The 23,715-nt window shown below is 51.6% G+C and overlaps 1 protein-coding gene across 2 annotated transcripts; it reads right to left on the bottom strand.

Moving 5' to 3' along the window:
• Positions 1-18,080: 18,080 nt before the first annotated feature.
• Positions 18,081-22,385, bottom strand: LOC118722137 (small integral membrane protein 10-like protein 2A). Of its 2 annotated transcripts, none has more exons than XM_045583500.1 (3): positions 21,617-22,385; positions 20,663-20,819; positions 18,081-18,090 (listed from the first exon to the last, which is right to left on the bottom strand). In XM_045583500.1, the coding sequence occupies exon 1, from the start codon at positions 22,197-22,199 to the stop codon at positions 21,963-21,965; it is 237 nt and encodes a 78-aa protein (XP_045439456.1). In that variant the 5' UTR covers positions 22,200-22,385; the 3' UTR covers positions 18,081-18,090; positions 20,663-20,819; positions 21,617-21,962. The 2 variants fall into 2 exon arrangements, with proteins under 2 accessions (XP_045439456.1, XP_045439455.1); XM_045583499.1 differs by lacking the exon at positions 18,081-18,090 and adding an exon at positions 18,817-20,050.
• Between the last annotated feature and the right edge of the window lie 1,330 nt (positions 22,386-23,715).

Genomic DNA, 23,715 nt, shown 5'->3' with positions numbered 1-23,715 from the left:
CCCATTTGGAGCAAAAATTAATATAAGACAATATCTTATTTTCGGGGAAAGTGGGTACCTCAGTAGGGGAGGGTCAGTGCCCCCAGTGTGGAAAGTGATTTTGGGAGACTTGCCACGGCTCTCTCTGTGATGTCAAAGCCCATAGACAGGGCCGTGGGGGTCGCAGGACACTGCGTTGTGAGATGCCCTGGGGTGTGGGCGGTGGGGGCCTCCCCGGCTCACGGAGGCCCATGGCTGTCCAAAAGGGGGGGCTGGCCTCCCCATGCTTGTGGACCTGGGCCCTGGGTGGCAGGAAACCTGTGAGGAGAAGGCCATCTGCCCTTGGGGCTTTTAGGCAGCGAACAATACTTCCAGAGGTGGGGTGGTAGCACTCCCGCCCCCCCACCCCCCATGTGAGGAGCAGGGCAGCCTGGCCATTGCTGCTTGCTCATTGGTCCAGGTGAAGGGTAAGCAATTGTGACCTAAGCAGGAGAAAAGCTGGTCGCCTGGGACACGAAGAGGTGGGTAGGGGTGTTTGGGTGGGAGGAAGGCCTGCTGGTGGTGAGGCCTGCTTTTAGGCAGCGAACAACACTTCCAGAGGTGGGGGGGTAGCTCTCCCTCCCCCCACCCACCCATGGGGTTTGAGGAGCAGGGCAGCCTGGCCAGTGCTGCTCGCTCATTGGTCCAATGAATGATGGGGCGGGGTTTCTGGAACAAGGGGGCGAGGCCAGGTCTAGTGCTGAAGATGGTCAAGTCAGTGAGGGGGCGGGGCCAGGTGAACAGCTGAAGGCAGTCATGTCAGCAAGGGGGCGGGGCCAGGAGAAGGGCAGGCAATTGTGACCTAAGCAGGAGAAAGGCTGGTTGCCAGGGATACTGGGAGGTGAGGAGGGGGTCAGGGATGGGGGGAAGGCCTGCTGGCCTTGAGGCCTGCTGCCAGGCAGCAGCGACCTAAACAAGGATGCTGGGGTTTGGGGGGGCTGGCTCAATGATCAGCCAGAAGCGGCGAAGCCAAGAATGGAATGGGGCCAGAGGCAACACCTGGAAGTGGTCCAGTGGATAAGGCCATGGGGCCCTGTGAATGAGAATGGGGGTCCCCAGTGGGCACAAAAGCCCCATCTTCCCCTGGTCCAGACTGGATGCCAGCAAGAAGGTCCCTTGTCCTCAAGGAAGGGCTTTCCCGGAGAATGCGGCAGAAAGCTGGCCCTCAGGGCCCAGCGATCAGTAAGTACTGCGTTTCTCTGAAAATAAGACATCCTCCGAAAATAAGAACTACTTGCAGGTTTCCTTCTGAGTGAAATATGAGGCGTCCCCCGAAAATAAGCCCCCCCCCCCCCCAATCCCATAGGCCAAACATGAGAGTTTTGGTCCACTGATTCTGAAAAAAATGGAGTCTCAAGAAATTCACCAGGAAATTCAGGAATTGGATTGTTATGATCATGTTCAAAAGATGTTGACATGATTGTCATTGAATAAATGAGTAAATTCTTGATTGTACAGGATTCTCAGTTTTTCAGATTTGTGTTGACAACTACCTTATTTTCCGGCGTATAAGACGACACTGTGTTCTAGTAAAAAGCCTGCTCAGATTAGCCAGAGTCAGTGAGGCGGGCTATTAAAAAATGAACTGGTGTTGCCTCGAAAGTGGGGGGTAGTCTTATACAGCGAATATAGGCCTAAACCTATGTTTTAACTGTAAAACTAGGGAGTCGTCTTATACGTCTGAAAATAGGTATTCATTTCCATATTGAGGAATAAAAAAAAGGTTCAACTAGGGAACTGACCAATTGAAGGAGAGGAATCTAACTAGTAAAGGTTATATCTGAATTCACTTGTTGGCTGAGTACAAAATTAATACAAATCCTTCAGAAGCTTTAACCTATGCAGAAAATAACCCGTTGTAATGGACTAGGGGCCTGGGGCATGAAATTTGATCACTGGGCAGGGGTTCCTCAGCCCAGCCTACCACCTCTCACATCCTGGGAGCACACAGGGTATGTCCTACTGATGGTTTAGGCCTGCTCCCTATTGGTAGCGGATCTAAGCCCCAGTCTGGCCTTCCTTTGTGAGAGGCGATCAGACTGATCAGGGGAAGGCACCAGCCCCATCACCCTGCTCCTGCTGCCACTGCCAGTCATCAGAGCCGCCAAGGTGTTTTCATCAACACAAATTCCAGTCCCTTCACCATGAAAAAACAACTTTCTTTAAGCATTTTCAAGATGTATCTTTCACTGGATATGACATTTCTTTCTATTTTTCTTTTTATCCTCAACTGAGGATATGTTTCCCTTGATTTTCCCCCCTTCCCTCTGATTGCAGGCTCCGGCCCTTCCCAAGGCTTTAGGCTTGGGAAGGGGTCCCCCTGTCCCTCCAATGGCCAGCTGGGAGTGACCAGGGTGCCAGGAGGTTCCTGAGACCCAGGTATGTGTATAAATTAACCGACATCTTTCTTGGGTTAATTTGCTTACTCACTCTCATTGGCTGTGGGCATAGCAGAGGTATGTTCAATTTATATGTTTCTCTATTATTAGGTAAGATAATGGTGTTCATGACTCAACTCAGAAATTCAAGTAAATATAAATATTTGAGAAACTGTAAAGCCACTTTAAAAAAACATTATCAATGTAAAGAAGACTCCTGCAAACAGAAATGCATACACAGGTCCGAGATAGAATGACACCACATCTTAAAGAAGCTTATTTCCCCTCTGTGGGTACACAAAGGAGGTATGGATGGAGGTGCTGCCCCAGGGGGTGCACATGCTTCTTCCAGAATCTGAGAAGCTGATGGAGGAGATGCAGCTAGAGCTAGATGAGCTACAGAGTCAGCTTCTGCCCCACACCAATAGGGTGACAGCAAATTTGCCTCCACTTCCTTGAGTTGCAACAGTGCCTGGTGTTTCCATGACCTTTCAAGTGCAAAAGAGCTCTTGTGCACCTACATGAATTATTCACAAGTTAAACAAAACATTCAACATAAATGGAACAAGAGTTTTCTCACATTGGGCACCAAGCAGTCAGGGCAGTTTTCCTTAAGAGTGAAGGAAAACAAACACACATGCGGTGACCCCTATGACTGTCTCAGCTTACTGTCACAAGCCAACATCCAACCTCCCTGTTTTATTTGCTTGTTTGTATGCTCACATATGTGTGTGTTGGTTTGTTTGTACTTGCTGATCCCAAATCAGAAAACAGATGGGAGTCCCCTGAGGCTCCCAAGGACTTCTCTCAGTTCTTGCCCTGCAGGTCCTACTTTCCTTTGAGGGTGTTTAACACCCCTTCCCACCCTCACCCCCGCCCCCACGCACATACACACAACCTCGTAATTTCTCTTTCCCCTGACCCCTCTATGCAAGCCGCTACTCAAAATCTCTCTGGGGGCCTTAGGGTGGCAGGTAAAGCAGCCCCAAGTACTCCCTGGCTTGTGGATGGCGACAGCCCAGAGAATCTACAACAGCTGAGGGAAGACACCATACACTTGGCTGGGCAGCCAACAGAGCCAGGCAGCCAAGTCACATCTGAGTTGTGACAAAGATACATTACTGGATTCTAATCACAAGCTTGGCAAGGCCATCTGTTGACACCTGTGACTGTGCCAGTGCTGAAATACAGTCTGTTAGTAATGATACTCTAAATGTCACTGACTGTCTGCTCTTCTAACTCTCCAGTCCCTTACAAACCGCTCACCACCCAAACAGCATTTCTGACAATCACTGGAGAGAGGGACACACGCTGAGGGGACAGCATACTGGTTGGGTGGTAGGGTGAGCTATATGGCTGGGTGGAAGTAGCTCGTGGCCTAACGGCGACTAATGCTTAACACACAGAGCTTAATAATAGAAATATATATAAAGTTCCTACTGCTATGGGGGGCCATAGGACGTTCCTTGAACTCTGCATACTGAGGAAACCCTCTCAACTTGGGCCCCTCTAAACTGGATGGCAACACAGAGCTGCTGACACCCGCAGCCCAGGATCTTCATGAAATCCCAGGCAGAGACGCATGCCCAACCACCCAGCGTGGCCCGCCTTCAGGCAGGACAGACCATCACAATATTTTTCTCATTTCTCCTGGGGGGGAATTTTCATTACCACCATGGTAAGCTAATTTGATGTGTGTTCAAACCATGCTAAGCTGTACAGAGGACTACAATTTCAGTTAATTGGGAATTTTATACAAGTAGTAGAAAATGTACAATAGTCCACCTTTGTCTTTGGTTTCCCTTTCTGTCATTCCAATTATCCAGGGTCAACTGTCGTCTGAACATGTTCAATGGAACATGTTAAATTCCAGAAATAAATAATTCATGTCCCACTCCATCCCTCCTAGGATATGAATCATCCCTTTGTCCAGCCAATCTATGCTGGAAATGCTACACTTCCCCACACCATTAGTCACTGAGTTGCCCTCTCAGTTATCAGGGTGTCACAGTGCTTGTGTTCAAGAAACTTTAGTTTTACCTAATAATGGCCCCAAAGAGCAAGATTCTGGCAATTCGGATATGCCAAAGAGAAGTTATAAAGTGCATGTATGTTTGTGGGTGGAGATATATATATATATATAATCTCAGTACTATCCATAATTTTAGGCATCCACTGGGGGTCTTGGAACATGTGCCCTGTGGATAAGATCTACTGTATTTTGTTTTTATAGAATCTTTTTTTTTTGGGGGGGGGGCCTACTGTATTGATACGTTTAAGGGACAATGCAACAAATAATTGTTCACTGGCCTGCCTTTCTGGATTCTGCCCTTATTAATGCTTTATAAGACCAGGAAGTGTTATACAATGAGAAACACTTCAGACTGAAGGGACCAAGATCCTAATGCAGGCTTGACTAGGAATGAGCTGCATGCTCACTGCTTTCAGTTTTGCTCCTCATGACGTGTGGAACGATGTTCTGCAGAATCATGCTGGTCTTGCTCCAGGAGGAACAGAAGATGCCCCACCACAATATCCAGGTATGTATTTGCCATCTTCATGTAGTGGTCAAAAGTGTCACTTCACATAGGAAAGTAGTAGACTATCCCCTACCTTTCTTACCTTGGCAAGGGAAGATCTTCAATCCAGGCCTGGCGGTCACTCACCCTGCCTCCAAGCCCCTGGCATCAATGCCCCAGATGTCAGAGTTCAGAGCCCCGCCCTGGTTCACCCTTGATGGCAGAACCAGCAGCTTCCTTGATTACACTTGTATACAGGCAAATAATAAAAATCTACAAGTGGGAGCTTCTCCCACAAGCAAATTTGATTAGAAGATCACGAGTACTTTCCAAAATCCTAAAAACCAAAGCAACAAACGTGTCACAGGGCAGGAACAACGGTGAAATCAACAGCAGGTCTCTCAAGTAAAATTATCAAAAGCAATAGCTTTAAAGAGATTTAGCAGGAAACCAATCAGTCTTGGGGTCTAGTTCAATACTCAAACATTAATAGAACAAAGACTAACATTGGCTCTATTAGGATGAAGCCACAAGTATCAAACCAAGTAGCTACAGCAGGGGACTCAGTCACACAAGCAAGAGATGGGTGTCAGTGCAGTGGGAAATTCTCAGAGAAAAGGTGCCTGCCGGACAAACCTGTCAGCCTGTGACTACTGCCTTCACCCTGAAGGATACAAGTACAGGACATATATGTTTTCATACCTTTCCGCACGTAAGTTTCCAAGACCTTTGTGTAAGCACAAATGCACACATTGTAAACGAGGAAAACAACCAAAAGGCAAAGACAAACCCGAAGTCACAGCCCTCCAAAGGCAAATCAGGTCAAATCCATGGAGACCTGGAGTTTTAGTAGACTTTCTTTCCCCCCCCATTTTTTTCTTGGGGTTTGGGGGGGGGGGGGTTTATACAAAGGCTGAGTTTTATTTCGATAAATTTTTTAAATTGCTCCTCAGAGTAGGGTTTTTTAAATCAATGTTTCTTTGATTACTTACTGTATTTGTTCCCTTAGCGTCATTACAGAGATTTTAAATGGCTGATTTTGAAATAATTTTCATCAGTTTCACTGGGGAGTAGGAGTGGGTCTGTGAAGCTCTGCTCATTGTCGTGTCGGAAGCAGCCCTGTGACTTACCTATTTGGTTTTTACCCTCACCCATGATATGTGTATTGGTTGGGGTGGGGGGGAGAAAGAGGGGGGGGAGGGAGAGAAACATGGATTGGTTGCCTCTGGTTTAGGCCCTGGCAACTTAGGTATGTGCCCTACCGGGGATGGAACCTACAAACTTATGGTAATATGAAATGATGCTACAAACAAACAGAGCAACATGGCCAGGGCTGAGGTACCTATTTTGATTCTGCCTCAGCAAAGATTTTATAAAAGTAGGCACAGTGATATAATGAGAAACGTAGACTTAAACAGGATTTAGCCATGTGCCCACTGTTTCCAGTTTTGGTCCAGGACTTATGCCGTCTTCTGTAAGACCATACCAGCCACCCTACGTCTGCTTTACCCTTAGCAGGGTCAGGAGGTTGCCCTGAACACACTTCCAACCCTCAAAGGTGTATCTGGGCTTTCATGTAGTGGCACAAAGTGTCACTTCTCATAGGGAGTTTTTGTTTACTGATTCCCTTTTTTTCCTTGACAAAGGGTTAAACCTCAGGAATCACCAGTTGGGGAGGGCAGCTTGGGGGACCTGGTATCTCCTGGTGGGGCATCCAGTCTCCAAGTATCAGGGCCTAGCATTGAATATCCAAGGGAGGTGAAGAAAAGGTGAAGAGTACGAGCTTCCTCTAGCACACTAGCATACATCTGGAAGGGGCTCATCTTGTGACTTGCCATAGGCTGTGGAGCATCGCACTGCCTGGTACACTCCCTTGCCTCACACCTGGAATCACCTGCAAAGGTTTCTTCTCCCATAGGGCTGGGTACCTTTCACATACCTGGAAACGCAAAACGTTATCCCCGCATCAGCCACCCCAGCAGCCCAGTCCTGGCTTTGGGGATGCCTGAAGTATTTGACAAGCCGAGAGGAAGGGAGAGAGATAGGGAGGTAGAAAACTAGAAACGTCGATGAGAGAGAAACATCGACCAGCTGCCTCTTGCACACCCCGGATGTGCCCGCAACAAATGTATTATACATGCCCTTAACCGGAATCGAACCTGGGACCTTTCAGTCCGCAGACTGACGCTCTACCGCTGAGCCAAACCGGTTTCAGCTGGGGTTGATTTTTAAATCATTCCGTGGTTGGAGGAAAGATGAGGGGGCAGAAATCAAGCCCAATTGAACTATGGGTTGATATTCAATGTAGATATATGATGGGGCCTGTAGTGTCTCTGCATGATCTATTCATTTCCATGAGTTGGAACGTTTCCGTGATGTTTGTGAAATGCAGTCTGCCTTGGAGAGCAACCGCAAATTCAGGTCCTCGTTGTGATTCTCGTGAGGGCAAGAATCTTGTGATCCTCAGGAGGGCAGGAAAACACAAGCCTCACAGTACACACTGTGCTTTAGAAACTGGGTTCAGAGAAAAAGGCTCAGAGGCTCTGGAGATGTGGCCCAATCATAAAGTTTGAGATTTGTTGGAAAATGTTTGGGGGGTGAGTGTTCTGGCCATATCTATGCTTTCCATAGATCACAGCATCCCAATGAGGAGGGTGAAGTTGGCATTGCTGGGGGCGGGGCTGAAAACCTGGGAACAGACAGTGACAGGAATCTTGTAGAGAGCCAAGGGAAAAACCATTTGTGTGTGTGTGTGTGTGTGTGTGTGTGTGTGTGTATTATTTTTAAATATATATTTTATTGTATTACTGATATCTCCCATTTCCCCTCCATTTCCCCCTCCCCTTCCCAACCCCTCCACTCCCATCCCCCACGGAAACTATTTGTAGCTAAACCAAGGCTAGGCTGGCAGATGGATTCCAGAAAGCACAGGAAGTGAACTGTTACTAACTGGATACAACCTGGGAGAGAAGACACAGCAGTCTCAGAGAGGTCTCCTGATTTTGGGAGGGCAGGGGACTCCACCCAAGGTAGGGATCCAAGGAAGAAAAAAAAAGGGTATTTTTTATTTTAAATAAAGGCAAGTTCAACTTGTAACATTTCAAGTTTAAACATCTGAGAGTGCCATAGGCAGTTAGATCAATGATTGAAACATGCTTGGTTACCATGTTGAAGGGCTAGCCTTCGGCCTTGCAAGATAAAAACAAAAACAAAAACAAAAAAACAAAACTAAAAAACCAAAAACAAAAACAAAAAGAAAAAAACCTCATTCTTGCAAAATCAAGAGTTGAGGAAAACTCACCTGAGCCTGAGCTACAAACTAGAGTGCCAATCACCTTTCATGACTGAGAACTATAGTGGTCAAAATAAACCACCAATGTGGATTAGGAAGCAGAAGGTATTCTTAAGGGAAAGGGATCCCAGCAGAGGTGTATTTTAACAGGGTGGTGGAGTCACAAAGACCTCAGGAGCCCCAGGTGACTCATATTAGCGTGGGTTCCAGAGGGGGAGAAAATGTGGCCGACTTTGCAGTTTAAGCCCTCTGTGGCTTGAGAGGCTGAGCAAATCCTTATGCTCCTTGGAAGACACAAGTGATGGTAAAGCACAGAAAGGGGTGGGTAGAGGCAGAGGACAGACTAGAGTGAGGGGCAGGAATGAGGCCCAGCTCCTGCCTTTCACTTTTCTTCCCAGAGGCACCTCCTAGAGCACATGTGTCAAACACAAGGCCCGCGGGCCAAATCCGTCCCGCCAGGCCTTGCAATGTGGCCTGCACCGCGCTGTCCTCACTGCACTCCGCTGCGTTTCCATCACAATGACAGTTTATGACTGTTCAGTAAACCATTTGGCCCGCGATTTAGGCTGGATTTTAGATTTTGGCCCCTTCTCTGATTGAGTTCGACACCCCTATCCTAGAGGGTGAGTACCAAGCAGCTTGCTCTGTGGCTGCGGGAGGCCAAAGGCTCAGGCACACTGAAGACACTGTGTGTTTCCAGCAAAGCTGGGGCCAGCAGAGGAAGGCTGGAGCGTCGGGGAGGCTCAATGTGGCTTTAAGCTGTAGTACAACCATCAGAGTCATGGAGGTCTTTTCCAAATTGAGAAAAATGTCCTGTTTTATGACACTGCCCTCCCACCCCCCATATCTGCCACCTGATCAGTGTAACTGAGGGTGAGAGCTTGTGAGAAATAGATTATTAGAGCTCAGAGAAGGCAAAGGCAGAAGGAATGAGTTGTTTCCATGGGGTGAGGGTGGGTGAGGGGTGGGTGGGGGTGGGTGGTGGTGAGGGGGTGGGGAGCTCGGGCTGTTGGTGTTGCTGTTTGGCAGAGTGCCTCAGCAGCTGTCACCTTTGGAGCCCTTCCAAGTGCCAAGCACTTCCACACAGAGTGGCATTTGATTGCCATGACGTCCCTTGAGGTGCGTGGTGCACAAGCTAATTTTATCAGTCAGGAAGCTGGGGCTCAGAGAGGCCAAGGGGTTCCCACAGTCCTTGTCAAGTGGGAGAGCTGCTGTATCTGAGGACAATGTGTGTGCCCTTGACCCTTGACACGGACTCGGTGCTGTCTTTGGATGCCCCTGAGACTGAACAGCTCCGATGGTGAATGAGGCTAATAGCTAACAAAGACTAGTCCTCCTTCACTGACACCTCCCACGGGTCAGGCACCGTGCTCAGTGTTCACTGAGCGATGTGCACTGTTTCACCAATTCCTCACAGAGCCTCTCAAGTACTGACCGCTCTGCACGTGAAGAAAGTGAAGCTCAGGCAATCTGTGGGAGCTGGCCATAGTCACCCTGCTCGTGACCTGGAGAGCCAGGCTTCCCTCTCCCAAGCCTGCTGAAACTGCATTTTCCAAGACGAAAGATGGGACTGACAATCTCCCAGTATCGCTGGTGTTCTGAAAGGACCCTGACTTATGGATGGGCCCTTCTCCCAGGTTGTATCTGCAAATCACTGCTGTAATGTGCATAGAAATCAGAAACACATACTCAGGTCAGAGGCTCTTATTTGTTCAAAAGTTCGCAGCACGTCTAACTTTTGAAAACGTGTCTCTCTCCTTCTCATGCTTGGATCAATTACAGGAAGCTGACTGTCTAAGAGGGGTGAAATGCCCCTTCCTGCAGCCCCAGTCTGGCCTCAGCCAGTGGAGCGTCGCCACCTACTGGCTGTTTCCTTGAACTACAGCAGAAAGCCCAGGTGGGTGTTGGTAAGGCTACAGCTCAGAGCCCAGTCACCTGGGCACAGCAGGTGTTGGTAAAGGAAAGAGAAGGAAGGTCCTTGGGCTCAGGAAGAGAGTGGGGGAGTGAAGTCAGTGTGTGGTTGTAGAGCCTCTGCTTTCGCAATTTCATTTCATTCTCGGGGTGATATGGTCTGATTTTTTATTTATTGAATTTGACATTGGGGAAAAGCTGGCCCAGTAGCACATGTGTGAACTGCAGTAACTCACAGGTGACATGTGTATATGGAGACCTGCTGTGATGGTGAGGTCATAGGAAGTGAGAAACTAGAAACAGAGGAGAAATGAGTCCACTCCTCTTAAAACATTGGCTGGACTGTGACGTTACTGCCCTGGGGCCTGCATCACTGTGTCTGTGGGCACACGGGGAAACGGGTGCAGAGGATGGCGGTGACACGCCCACGTCCCCATAGCTGGTGAGCCTCGGAGCTGGACCTCTCAGACTGGCACTCTGCCCTCTGCGCTCCTGGGGGAAGGAACCTGCCATAGAGGGAAGTAGCAAGTGACCAATGGAAACACCACTCAGGCTCTGGATCAAGATCTTGTAGCACATTGGAGTAAAATGTGCTTTACAAGGCGCTTACATCAGCTGTGGGCTCACCTGAGGAGTATTTAGCAAAGGCCTTCCAGAAACACTGCACCGAATGCACTTTAGGAATTTCAATGGGATTACCTTCCCATTGTGTCAGGTGCATCCGCTGGCATTCTTGTCACATTTCCCACACCCACGCCCATTTTTTAAAAACATATTTTATTGATTTTTCAGTAAAGAGAGAGGGACAGAAAGTCAGAAACATTGATGAGAGAGAAACATTGATCAGCTGCCTCCTGCACACCCCCCACTGAAGATGTGCCCGCAACCAAAGTACATGCCCTTGCCTAGAATCGAACCCGGGACCCTTCAGTCTGCAGGCTGATAGTCCATCCACTGAGCCCAACCGGTTCCACTATTTTTTTTTTTTTTTTAATAACACAATGTTTAAAACATTCTCTGAGTGCCAGTCTCTGGGAACTGTGAAGTTCACTTCTGACTGTGTTGGTTTGGGCAGTTTGGCTGTTCTGAGTTAACCCACACCCCCGCTTACTTCCTGGGTTTTGGGGATACATCCCTCCTGGCTGAGCCCTCATACAATCCTCAAAACTGCTGAGCACTCACATATTCTCTGTTGGGTTCCACTGGGGCGGGGGTCTGTGCCCAGGGCCCACCATGGGTCGGACATGGTGAAGTGTCCAGAAATGTATTTTACCGAGTGAACAGCCCAGGGCCTTTGCCTCCACTGAGGCCCTGTGGTTGTCACAGTGAGCCTATGTGTAGGGTGTCCTGGTGGCCTTTCCCGGGAGCATGGATCCCGTTTAAACTGTAATGAGCCACCCAGGGACTGTGGCATGCACTGGTACAGGGGGAAGCGGGAGCCGAGGAGGGAAGGGGGGTTTAGGGGTTGGACCTCCGGTTTCTGTGGAAGGGAGTGTTGTTGGTGGAAGAGCAGTAGCGGTGTTTGTAGCTGGACTCTGTGCCGACCAGGGTCAGGGAAGGCTGTGTTTGTGGTCACAGAGGGAGGCTTCTGGGAAAGGGCTGGCGGCAGGACAAGGGAAAGGGGACTGGAGTGGCCTGGGGACTGCTCTGCAGAAGTGGGAGAGGGCCCCTGGTCCAACATGGCTCCAGGTGCAAGTGGCGTTGGTGGGACAGAGCCTGGAGATGGCCACAGTGACCGGTGTGAGGTCAGGGGCTTCTGCCCTTGTCAACCGGGCAGTCAGTCTGGTGCATTATGCCTGTGTAGGGGGTGGGCTGGGGGCGGGCAGCAAGCCCTGGGGACCTCTGACTGGTAGTCTCACGGCCTTGGGCAGGCTGTGGGCCATGGCGGCCTGCTGTTGGGGAGAATAAATGGCTCAGTAATGGGCCTCCATGGGCTGTCTGGCCAGACAGGGAGGGACCTGTTGTGCTGGCCTCTATGGGCAGACACTGCTTCGGCATCCTGTTCCTGAGTGGGCAGGTGGGAAGGGTGGCCAAGGGGCCTGAATGGGCCTCCATGGTGGGCTGGGGAAGAGGTCTCAGGCAACAGGAAGCTGAATGGGGTTCAGTACGCAGACTCACAAGCAGCTCAAGTCCAGTACCAATGTGGGTGCCAAGCAGGAGGCCTAGAGGCACCGCAAACACTAGATGGGAGGAAAGAGACTGCCTCTGGGTCCAGATGCTAGGATGTTCCGTGAGCCCAGAGCTTAGGGTTGTGGAAATGGGGGAGCAGAGCAGGAGGCAGGAGGAGGGGTTAGGCAGTGGAAGAGGCCAGGTTGAGTCCAGAGGATGAGGCTGAGGGAGGGACAGCAGATGGCAGCCTGCACTGGGGGCTGAGGCTGCTCATAGAAGGATGGATGGGTGCAGATGCTGGGGTAAAGTCTGAGGAGACAGACCTTGATCCTGCTCTGAAGGTGGGCCGGGCCAGGAGACAGCCAGGGAGAGCAGCACCTAGGCATCCTTTGGGTGTGCAGGCCCTGAGGGCTGAGGTCCTAAGACTGTGCCAAACACCCAGATGCCAGGAAAAGCCTGGTGCATCATGGCCAACCAAAAGTAAGGGCCCCTTTTAGGTGTATAGCCAGTGGAGACAGGACTAGGCCAGTATCACCCACTTCTGCTCACAGAAACATCAGCCTCTGGGGTGGTGAAACCTGTACTTAAGCAGGACTCTGTGCTGTAGAGGCCAGACCCAGTGCTTCCTGAGGGTCTGATCACCCTGCTGGAAGGACTCTATCACTACTCTACATCCAGGTAGTAGCTGGAATGTCCCATGGAGTGACTGCGGTCCCCTCAGGGCTCTCTTTCCACTGCCTTGGTCCTGCTTGCCCATTCTGACCTTCTTCCTGGGAGGAGATGGGGGAAGCCTGCTGGGACTGCTGGGAATGTATAGGGTTGTGTCCAGAGGGAGCAGGCATTTATATAGGGGTAGCAGTGATGTGTCCAGAACCCTAGGAGAAGGCTCCAGGGTCAGAGCTCAGAGTCAAGCCCAAGGGTAGCGTGAACAAGCCTGCTGGGGGGCAAAAAGCTCTCCTGTTCTTTTCCTAAAGAGTGCTGTCACTACTATTTCCTCCTAAGCAGGCACTGGGAGAGTGGCAGACCAGTCCTACATGACCCTACCACTCACTAAAGGTGCCTGCTCTCTGTCTGATCCAGCGTCGTGGGAAAGAACTGAGACCTAGGCTTGTTCTGGAACTAATGGAGTGGGGGTAGGCTACTTTTTGATCTCCAATATTCCAGAATTGGGGCAAGGGTTGTAAGGCCAGGAGAGAAGTCCATCTGTGGAAGAGGCCCACCGGTGAACGAAAAATTTAAGTCAGGCCCGGCCGGCATGGCTCAGTGGTTGAGCATCAATCAACGAATCAGGAGGTCATGGTTCAATTCCGGGACAGGGGGTTGCAGGCTGGATGCCCAGTGTGGGCCTTTCAGGAGGCAGCCGTTCAATGGTTCTCTCTCATCATTGATGTTTCTACCTCTCCCTCTCCCCTGCTCTCTGAAATATATATATATATATATATATATATATATATATATATATATATATATATATATATATATATATATATATTTATTTATTTTTTTTTGTGTGAAGAAGGCCTGATCCACAGCAGAAAATTGCCATCAGGAGAGTTCAGTGTCTTCCAACTGGCCCGATGAAAGGTGTGTGTCGGGCGGTGGTGCTGAGAAAAATCCAGATGCAGAGATGAGCACTTGCCCCTGATCTCCAACTGAATATCAGATCAAAGATGAAGAATAATGCTCTACTTTCTGCACATCCTATTAATCTCTGTTACAGCGGTACCGTGAAAGGATAAGAGACACAGCTGGAATCTTCTATTTCATGCTGCTGATCTTCTCTCTGAGCTGGAGAGGACTGCTGTCCACTCTGCTCTCTGCTTGATGATATGGAGCACAGTGCCTTGTTCTCTTCTCTGGAGTGGATAGTGGAATCCTCCTCTCTACTCTGCTCTTGAATATCCACTTGGCTGCCCTGCTGCCCTCACAGTTTTGGGGCCACGTGTTTAGTCATGGAGACTCCTCCCCTGTCTTGTTGTCTTTGCTCCCCTTTTTGTGTTCAGTCACTCTTGTATCCAGGGGGCATCCTTAGCTCTGCTTTTCAGAAGCTGTGTGGGTCCTGCTGGGGCCTCTGAGGGGCTGGTCCCTCCAGAGGGAAAAAATCTGCTCTGTCCTGTGTGTGGTGCTGCAGTGGGATGGGGGCCTGGGGAGTCACTGTGTATCCTCGCATCAGTTATCCTGCCCCCTCCGCACTGAGCGGAGGCCCACTTGCTCCCCTGTCACAGGTACCTCTGGGAGACCTAACTTCTGTCCCTTGAGCTTAAGTATGCACTTCTAAAAGGCTGGCCCTGGCTCTTCCAGTTTATGATTTGTTTGTTCAGCTGGGCTTCCCAGGGGGTTACGTTAGACACTGTTTGCTGCTTTTCTGTCTTCTGATTGCTGGGATGGCCCCATCTTTCCTTTTGCTAATGCCTAAAACTAGATAGATGGGTCAATGAATACTGAGCTGCTGTGGGCACAATGCTTTTCTCCCCTCATCCCAGCCCCCTACTCTTTGAGGAGCTCTCTCCAGCCCAGGACACTTGCTTCTCCATACTGGCACAGGGCACTTATGCTGCTGGGATTGGTCTGCTTTCCCAATAGGGGACTGTGTGGGCAAGCTGGGGACACAAAGTGCCTCCTCCTCCTGCTGCAGTGTTTCTGATATTGGGGAGGACACAGGCTGCTTTCCAAGGAGATATAACAGTCTGAACAGACACTGAGAGGCTGTATCCACCTTTCACTGCATAGATAACAAAAGAAGTTTGTCATTTCTTAGGAATTTCTCCACATAGGACCATGTCATCTGTAAATACAGATAGTTTTAGTTCTTTCTTTCCACTCAGGATGGTTTTATTTTGTTGGGATGGGGTGTGTGTATGTGTGTGTGTGTGAGGGGGGGGGGTTTGACCCTCCAGTACAATTTTGAAATGAATAGGCAAAAGTTGACATCTTGCATTATTGCCAATATTAAAGAAAACATTCATTCTTTCACCAGTAAGTATTATGTGCACTGTGAGTTTATGGAGACACTATCGGGTTTAGGAAATTCCCTTCTGTTCCAAATGTGTTGGAAATTGTTATCATGGACGGGTGTTGGATTTGGAAGGGTTTCTGACAGATACAGAAATAAGGTTTTTGCTTCTAAACAGGATGTTCTCCAACAAGAAAGACCAGGAATCCTTGGAGAAATGGCTGAGTATGATAAATAGCATTTGCAATTTCCAACAAAACAAATCAAATAATCATGCATTAAGCATGCCCATGAGGGGCTGTTTATACTGATAAAATATATCTATTAGAAAGATATATCATCAAAATTTTATGCATCCTCCAACCTCGATGAATATTGAGGACAAGGGGAGAGTGAATAGAGACAGACCAGTCAGATTGGTAGGGGACAGGTTAAATAAGCTAGGGAACGAACATTTGAGGCTTGTTGAGTGATTGTGAGAATCTTAAAGTTTGTATAGATTCCCTAACTCAGTGGTTGGCAAACCATGGCTCACGAGCCACGTGCAACTCTGTGGCCCCTTGAGTGTGGCTCTTCCACAAAATACCACGTGTGGGCACTCACATACAGTGCGATTGAAACTTCGTGGCCCATGGGCAGAAGTCGATTTTCAGCTCTCAAAATAAAGTTCAATCATTGTACAGTGGATATATGGCTCTGTTGATTAATGCGTTTGCTGACCACTGCCCTAACTGGTTCAGTCATTCTGTTGTCCAGATGGTCTCAATACCTTACTCTCTCAAGACTCTGTCTTTGAAACAGCTCTGCCTATGGGAATGGTGGGCAGAATGTCCAATCCAAAGACAAGGATGAGGGTAAAGGGCCTAATTGTCCAGGCCCAGCTCAAGAGTCAACTGGTGGTCACAGCCTCTCAATGACCTCCTCCAGCAGATGGCTATGGAATTCTAATAAAACTAGAGACCTGGTCATGCACCAGTGGGGTTGCTTGGCCTGGCCTGTGGGGATCAGTGGATCTCCACGATGCCATAGCCTAGGGGTGTCGAACTCAATCAGAGAAGGGGCCAAAATCTAAAATCCAGCCTAAATCACGGGCCGAATGGTTTACTGAACAGTCATAAACTGTCATTGTGATGGAAACGCAGCAGAGTGCAGTGATGACAGCGTGGTGCGGACCACATTGCAAGGCCTGGCTGGACGGATTTGGCCCGCGGGCCTTGTGTTTGACACATGTGCCATAGCCTGACACCACAGCCTGGCCTTACCAACTCATCAGGTTCCAGCCAACTGTCTGCATTGATCTTGCACAGCACAAAGTAGTGCATGAAGTGGTAGGTGGCCTGGGAGGAGCCCAAGCCCGGGCTGGGTGCCCCACTGCTCCTGCTCATCCTAGCCCCACTGCACCTGCCATAGAAGCTCAGGCACACAGGGGGAGTGTCCCTGGGAGAGGATCACCAGCAAGTCTGCCCTGTGTCTGGCACCTTTCTGTCAGATGAGTAGCATTCGTGCTGTGTTAGCCCACTGACCACCCTGGGCAGCTCCTGCATTGACCATCTGCCCCCTGGTGTTCAGTATGCATCATAGCTTCCAGCCACTTACCCAGTCACTTAGGCTTTTATATATATAGTCTAGAAGCCTAGTGCACGAAATTCATGCACTCGGGGGCAGTGGTCCTTCAGCCTGGATGCCGCCCTCTGGCAGTCCGGGAGTCCTTGGGGGATGTCCAACTGATGACTTAGGCCCACTCCCTGGGGAGCTAGCCAGCAGTTGGACATCCTTAGTGCTACTGTGGAGGTGGGAAAGGCTCCCAGTATTGCTGCTGCACTTGCCAGCTGTGAGCTCAGCTTCTGACTGAGCAGCACTCCCCCTGAGAGAGTGCACTGACCACCAGGGGGCAGCTCCTACATTGAGCATCTGCCTCCTGGTGGTCAGTGTGTGTCATAGTGATCAGTCATTCCACCTTTTAGTTGATTTGCATATTAGCCTTTTATTATATAAGATGATGGCAGCAAACCACCCATCACAGTGCCAGGGGTTCAGTAGATTCTCATTACATGCCAGTTCCCTTCATCTGTTTTTCTCTCCTCATAGTGGTGATAAGGCCTGAGGACAAATGTTGACTAGACAACATCCCCTTGAATGCCTACACAGGAGGAACTGGGCTCAGATCACAGGTCTCTAAAAAAAAAAAAAAAATATATATATATATATATATATATATATTTTAATCAATTTCAGAGAGGGAGAGGGAGAGGGAGAAATAGTAATGATGAAAGAAAATCATTAATCAGCTGTGTCCTGCACTCCCTCCACTGGGGATTGAGCCTGCAACCTGGGCATGTGTCCTGACTGGGAATCGAACTGTGACCTCCTGGTTCATAGATAGCCATGCCAGCTGGGCCAGGGCACAGGTCTTAACCAGAACAGGGTGTGTCTGGGGAACGGTGGTCCTCCCTCTTCAGAGGGCCTTGGGGCTCTGTTCTGATCCTCTCCCATCTTGGTGTGCCAGGACACATGGTCCTTGGAGTGGGTGTGACACCATCAGCGACTGTACTGGACCATCTGGACAAAGGGTGGGAAGCTCAGGGCACTTGGGTCCTTCCTTCCTGTGGTGGCAGATGTTGAAAGGGTCTGTCCTGTCAGGATGCTTTGACCCCTGGGGAGATCTTGGCGACAGATTTGGAATGCACCCAGGGCCCTTCCCCAGGCTGTGCTCCTCGTCACCACAATCCTGCGTCCTCAAGACAGCTTCCTTCTGCGGCCGGCGGACTTGCTTTTCTCTCTCCTGGCTGCTGTGTTCCTCCCCGGGCCTCCTGCACTCAGCCCTCTGCCCACCTGCCACCTTCTCCCCTGTAGCAGCCTCAGAAGGCAGTACCCTGGCCTGCCTCCTCTGGGGAGGCACTGGGAGCAGAGCTCCAATGGGAGTTGGGATCTAAGGTGGGGGGATGGGAAGCTTCTTTTTCTCTGATTTATCTCCGCCAAAACTCTGCACCCAAAGGGTCGGCAGGGAGGCGATGGGGACCTTGCCACCTGCTGCTGCAGAGGGGCTTCTGGTGAAACTCCACGATTAGCAGAAGGACAATCTCACCTCACTTCCCTCTGCCCACCCTTGGGTTCAATTTATTTATTATTATTATTTTTTTAAAATATATTTTATTGATTTTGTACAGAGAGGAAGGGAGAAAGTTAGAGAGTTAGAAACATCGATGAGAGAGAGTCATCGATCAGCTGCCTCTTGCACACCCCCTACTGGGGATATGCCCGCAACCAAGGCACATGCCCTTGACCGGAATCGAACCCGGGACCCTTCAGTCCCCAAGCCAACGCTCTATCCACTGAGCCAAACCGGTCTTGACCCTTGGGTTCAATTTAATGAAGCGCCTGTAACACCAGGCTCTGAAATGAAGCTGAGACTTAGCTATTAGTGTCTTCACACAAGGCTGTGAGTGGGACAATTGCCACCCGCGGGGCCAGACCCATGCTGCCGCCTTCCCCTGGCAGGGCATTGGTCCAGGGCCAGTGGGGGTCTCAGCGTCTCCTGAGGAGGCCCTCCCACCTGCAGCTCTCCTTCTGGCGGAGATCTCACCACTGGCCCCTCTGTCCTCCCAGGCTATTGCCCCACACCAGACACAGGCGCCCTCCAGTTTTATTTACTTTATTGAACTTGAGAACCTTTTAATAACTTAGACAACAAGTTGTGAACAACACCAGAAACAAGAACATTTCTGACCAGAACAGAGTGAACACACACGGAAAACTGAGACATCTTATTCAAGTTGGTGTCTCTAATTGGCAGAATTTCCGCTGCCTGGAACACAGACGGCTAACAAGTAAAGTGCACTGAGAGCCAGTCAAGCAGCCAGGGCCCAGGAGGGCTGGGGGAGGTGGGAAAGCAGAAACAGCTCACACTACTCAAGGCCAAAATGGTAAGAAAAGCAGCGCAGGAACAGGCTAAGGACTGGCTGGCGGCTGGCCCCTTCCCCAGCCTTTCCCTCTGAGCAGACAGCCAGAGCCAGAGCTGGAGGGCTTCCTGGGTCCCCCCGGATGGGGAGGAGCTTCCTGGCAGGGGAGTGGGTGTATGAGGCCGGGGGACCCTGAGGTCAGAGACATATTTCCCCTGTGGGACACCAGCCCACAGTCAGTGAGGGGCCTCCCTCATGCCAGTCTCAGGTCTGCTTCCTCCCTGGCCAGCCCAGGAAGAGGCTGGAGCTGTGGATCGAGTCGCCCAGAGGGGAGACCTGGGCTTGAAAGGAAGGGGCACATCTGTGCACCATCCCCAAGGAGGCCCCGGGCCCTCCTCCCACCTTACACAGCCCGTGTTGCTCTCCTTTTCCTGAGGCCGTCCCCGGAGATCGGCGGGTGGAGTTGGCAGGCCGGCTGGCAGGCTCCCAGAAGTGGTCCTGGGTGGACAGCGTGGGGGCGGAGGGGCCACCAGGACCAGGGGCTCCCAGGTGACTTGGCACAAGGAAGGGAGCCATCAGGCTCTGTTGGTGGGAAACTGCAGGGGCACGTGGCAGCCGGGGTCCCCAGTCCTGTGGTGAGGCAGGAGGAGCACTTCACCCAGGCCCCAGGCTCCAGCCGGGCAGCTGAGAGGGCAGACGTGGTGAGATCGGGCCACTCCGTCCCTGGGGCTGAGCACACTGCTGTGGTTTTCAGTCTCAGGAACTCTGAGGACTTGGGCTGGCAGCAGCCAGTGTCAGCGCAGGTGGGGGCCGGGGTGGGTGGTGAGGGCCAGGGTCTCTCCGGGCTCCCCTCCGGGCTGCTCCTGGCCATGCCGGTACACCAGTCAGCAGCACAGCTGGGCCTCCAGGACCAATCCAAGCCCATCTGGAGGACAGTCTCCTGTGTGATCCTGGGCGTGGGGGATCCGAGCCTGGGACAGAGAAATGGGTCGTGCATGGTTCCCTGTCTCCCTACCCCCAGCTCATCCCTTACCCTCTGGTCACATCGTGTCCCCAGGAGCTACCTCTCCTCCCTCTCCCAGACTGAGAGGCTTGTAACCAACTGCGGAGGAGCCCCTGGTTAAGCCTGGGGTGGTGGTGGTGGTGGTGGGGGAAGACCTGGCTCTGTGGGTGAGGGCCTTAGCTGCCCAGGGATCCTTGGACACATCTGTCTTCTGCCCATCTCAGCTCAGACTGTCCTCCTGGTGTTTCCTGTGGCCGCCCATCCCCCTCCAAGGAAAGCTAGTTCCCCACCGGGAACCTCTCTCCCTAGCTCCCTGGGAGCCTTGTGGTCCCCTGCCCAGCCCACTGGGCCAGGTCTTCCAGAAGACGGGGTGCGGGTGGGGGAGCAGGCCTTCGGGAAGATTTAGCTCCACCACTTCCTATCTGTGTGACAGGACAAATGTGAGCCCCTCCCAGAACCGTTTCCCATGTCAGCAGGTGGGGAGAACAGAACACCCTCTGGGTGAGCTCGATTTCAGTGCTCCGGTGCCAGTGTCCTGTCCTTCCCATGCCACAACCAGACCTCTGGGCCGCCCCCATACCTCGGGCCTCTGCCGGGCAGGCCCTTGATCTTCTCCTCGGCCAGGCTCTTCACTCAGCTGCTGCCAGGAAGCTCTGGGGACAGGGGGTCCTTGGGCACAGATTTGACTCTCGATGAGGCCAGAGAGGGGGCGAGTCACTGGCTGCAAACACTGGTTCCTGAAAAAGAAATGGAGATGGAGAGTTGCCTCCCTACCCAGAGAGGCCCCAGTTCTCCACGTGTTGTCTTCTCCACAAGCCCCTTCTCCCTCTGTGCTCCCCACCCCAGCCTGAAGCTGCCTCTGCTCAAGGACACCCACGTTTCCCAGGTGCTCTGGGCTCACAGGGCACTCCTGGGCGCTGTCTGGGCCAAAGGACGGCATTCTGTGGCCAGGGGACGGCTGGAGGTGGCAGAAGAGCCAAACTGGGGGGCTGCTAGGGAGGAGGGCATCTTTCCCCTCTTCCTCCAAGAGGAAGGGGGAGCAAAAGGGAGAGCAGGGGCAGGATTCAGGGGGCTGCAGAGAGCCCGAGGCCTGAGTGCTGAGAAGGGGGCAGACCTGGGGTTCCAGGCTGCCTCTCCAGGGGGGTGAAGTGTGGTACAGGGGCCACCCCAGCCCATTCCCCTCCATCACCTTTTTCTCAGGTGACACCTCCTGGGCCTCTGGGGATAGAGCGGGATTGGGGGAAGGGGGGGCGGGGTAGCTGGCTGTGGGCGGGACAGGACACCCAGGTCTCCATGGGTGGAAGGCTGAAGTGCTGAGGTGCAAGATGCCTAAGCCACAGCCACCCTCACCCCCAATTTGGAATCACAGCAAGGGACTCCAGGAGCCTGTGGCTCTGCCTCTGCTCAGCAGCTCTCTGGGCTGGCGTCCTGGGGTCCTTCCATACCCCGCCCCACTCACACACACAACCCCAGGGGCCTGGACGGTTAGATCCACGGCAACCGCCTCCCTCCAACCGCCTCTCTGGCAGCCTACCTTTTTGGTGAGACCGGTCAAAGCAGGGCCCGCAGGAGCATTTCTGTCTGGTTCCCCCTTTGGCCAACGTGAGGTAACAGCTGATTTTCCGGAGCCCAGGGAAGGGTCCGCTTTGTCCGTGTTTGTGCGATGCGCACCAGGCCGACCGGGTCCGGGGTCGGGTGGCCGGGTGGCTCAGTGGCCAGCGTCCTGTCGGGGAGCCCCGGGGGCCAGGGACCCGGGCCACCCGCCCTCCTTCCCGCGCCGCGACCCGGAGACCCGGGCGGCGCGGCCGGCCCCCATGCGGCGGGGGGCGGGGGGCGGGGGGCGGGAGCGGCGCCCTCCTGGGGGGCCCGCGGCCCCGCGCTCACTCGATCCGCACCTGCAGGCGCACGTTGAACATGACGGAGGCCACGATGTAGAAGTAGGGGAAGTTGAGGCGCAGCCGCCAGGCCAGGTCGAAGAAGGTGAGCAGCGTGCGCGTGAGCCCCTTGCAGAAGACGCCGTAGGAGCCGCGGGTCGCCGCCAGGCGCGAGAGCCGCACCGCCACGCCGGACAGGGCCGCGGCCGCCGCCGCCACCGACAGAGCCGCCGTCACCGCCATGGCCGGGCGGCTCGGGCCCCGCGGACCCGCAGGAGCAGCAGCCGAGGGCAGGGGGACCTGAGGCCTGGAGCGACCCGCCAGCCACGGAAGCCCTCCCGCCGGCTCTGCACTCACCTCCCTCCTGGCAGCTCTCTACAAGATGCTGCCGCAGCTCCTCCCCCTCCTCTGAGCCCCGCACATAGCCCCGCCCCTTTGCCGGCTCCCGGGGCGTGGCCATCAGCATAGCCCCGCCCCCAGTTTTATCAGCCTTTCTTGCCCCAGCCGTGGAGCCTCTGTAGGGAATACAGCCCCGCCAATGGCCCCAGCCCTGTTGGCAAGGCCTCCCCAGGACAAGGCTCAGTTGGCAAGCCCGTGCTTTTAAGAGCAGAGCCTGAGGGCTTGAACTAATTAAAAAGCGGTGCTCCCCAGGGATTATTTTTGTGGAAAGCCCTAGAGCAGAGTGGAGGGCAGACGTTCTGAATTGGTATATGGGGTCCTTATGGAAGGCCCACCACTCACTGTCTCCACAGAAAATCTGGCCAACCCAACCCGTCGTACCTTTGTTTAATTCATATTTCTCTGGTACCAATGCACTATGGTGTTCCAACAAACCCTCAAAATCTCCTTTCTGGTACCTTTGCTGGGTCATGTGTGTTTTTCTTTATTCATGAATTGTGTCGTTGCTCTTACCTTTCACTCCATAGTGATTTCTAAGGATTCCTCTTAGTCGCTCTTTGCCCTGGATATTGTAGGTCTTCTCAGATTTTCATTGACCCTTTTCATGACTTTTTCTTGCTGGTGGGCTTAAAAGCCCTTTCATGGCTTCATCTCATCTTTATTCTAAACCAAATCCAACTCACACTCGACCATGTTTTCATGACCATTGAAATGCTCACGCGTCATCATAGTTATAACTTTTAAAAATCTATCGGCAAGAAGTGGATTTAGGAAGAACTCATCCAAGTTTTCAAGAGGAGGGCTGGCCTGAGTATTAAGGGCCTCTCAAAATGTCTGTTCACTGTCACAAGTGAACATCCCTATGGCATCCGTGTAACTATTTACAGTACTCAGCAGATTCATGTATAATGATTGAGCAATTGCCATACTTACATGGTCAGGAAAAAACAACAAGTTTCAGAGACACTGGATTATTGTGTGGCATCATGATTTTATCAATAACATAATATGCAGGGGTATGAATGCATAAAAATACCAGGGCAGATATATCAAATTAGTCAACATTGTTTAACTCTGGTTAAGGCAGTAGGAAGGACGGCCTAACACTTTTTACTGTGTGTATGTATGCATGTCTACATGTATATAAGTATTACTTGTGAAATTAAATGAAAATACTAATTATTTGAAAAAAGGGGCCACAGAATTATAGTCTTGAGCCACATAGAAACCCTTTGTTCAAGACTGGATTCAGCTTAATTCATTTGAATGCCTGTTTTCTCCAATCATTTGTGAAACCTCTCCTTAGCCTCATCTCATTTATTTTTAACATTTGATTTTGAAACAATTAGGGACAGGAAAT

This window comes from Pipistrellus kuhlii, unplaced genomic scaffold (genome assembly GCF_014108245.1).
Source record: "Pipistrellus kuhlii isolate mPipKuh1 unplaced genomic scaffold, mPipKuh1.p scaffold_m20_p_19, whole genome shotgun sequence".
NCBI classification, from domain to species: Eukaryota; Metazoa; Chordata; class Mammalia; order Chiroptera; family Vespertilionidae; genus Pipistrellus; species Pipistrellus kuhlii.
The sequence above is the reverse complement of the archived record's forward strand: the minus strand, read 5'-3'. Positions and strand labels throughout refer to the sequence as shown.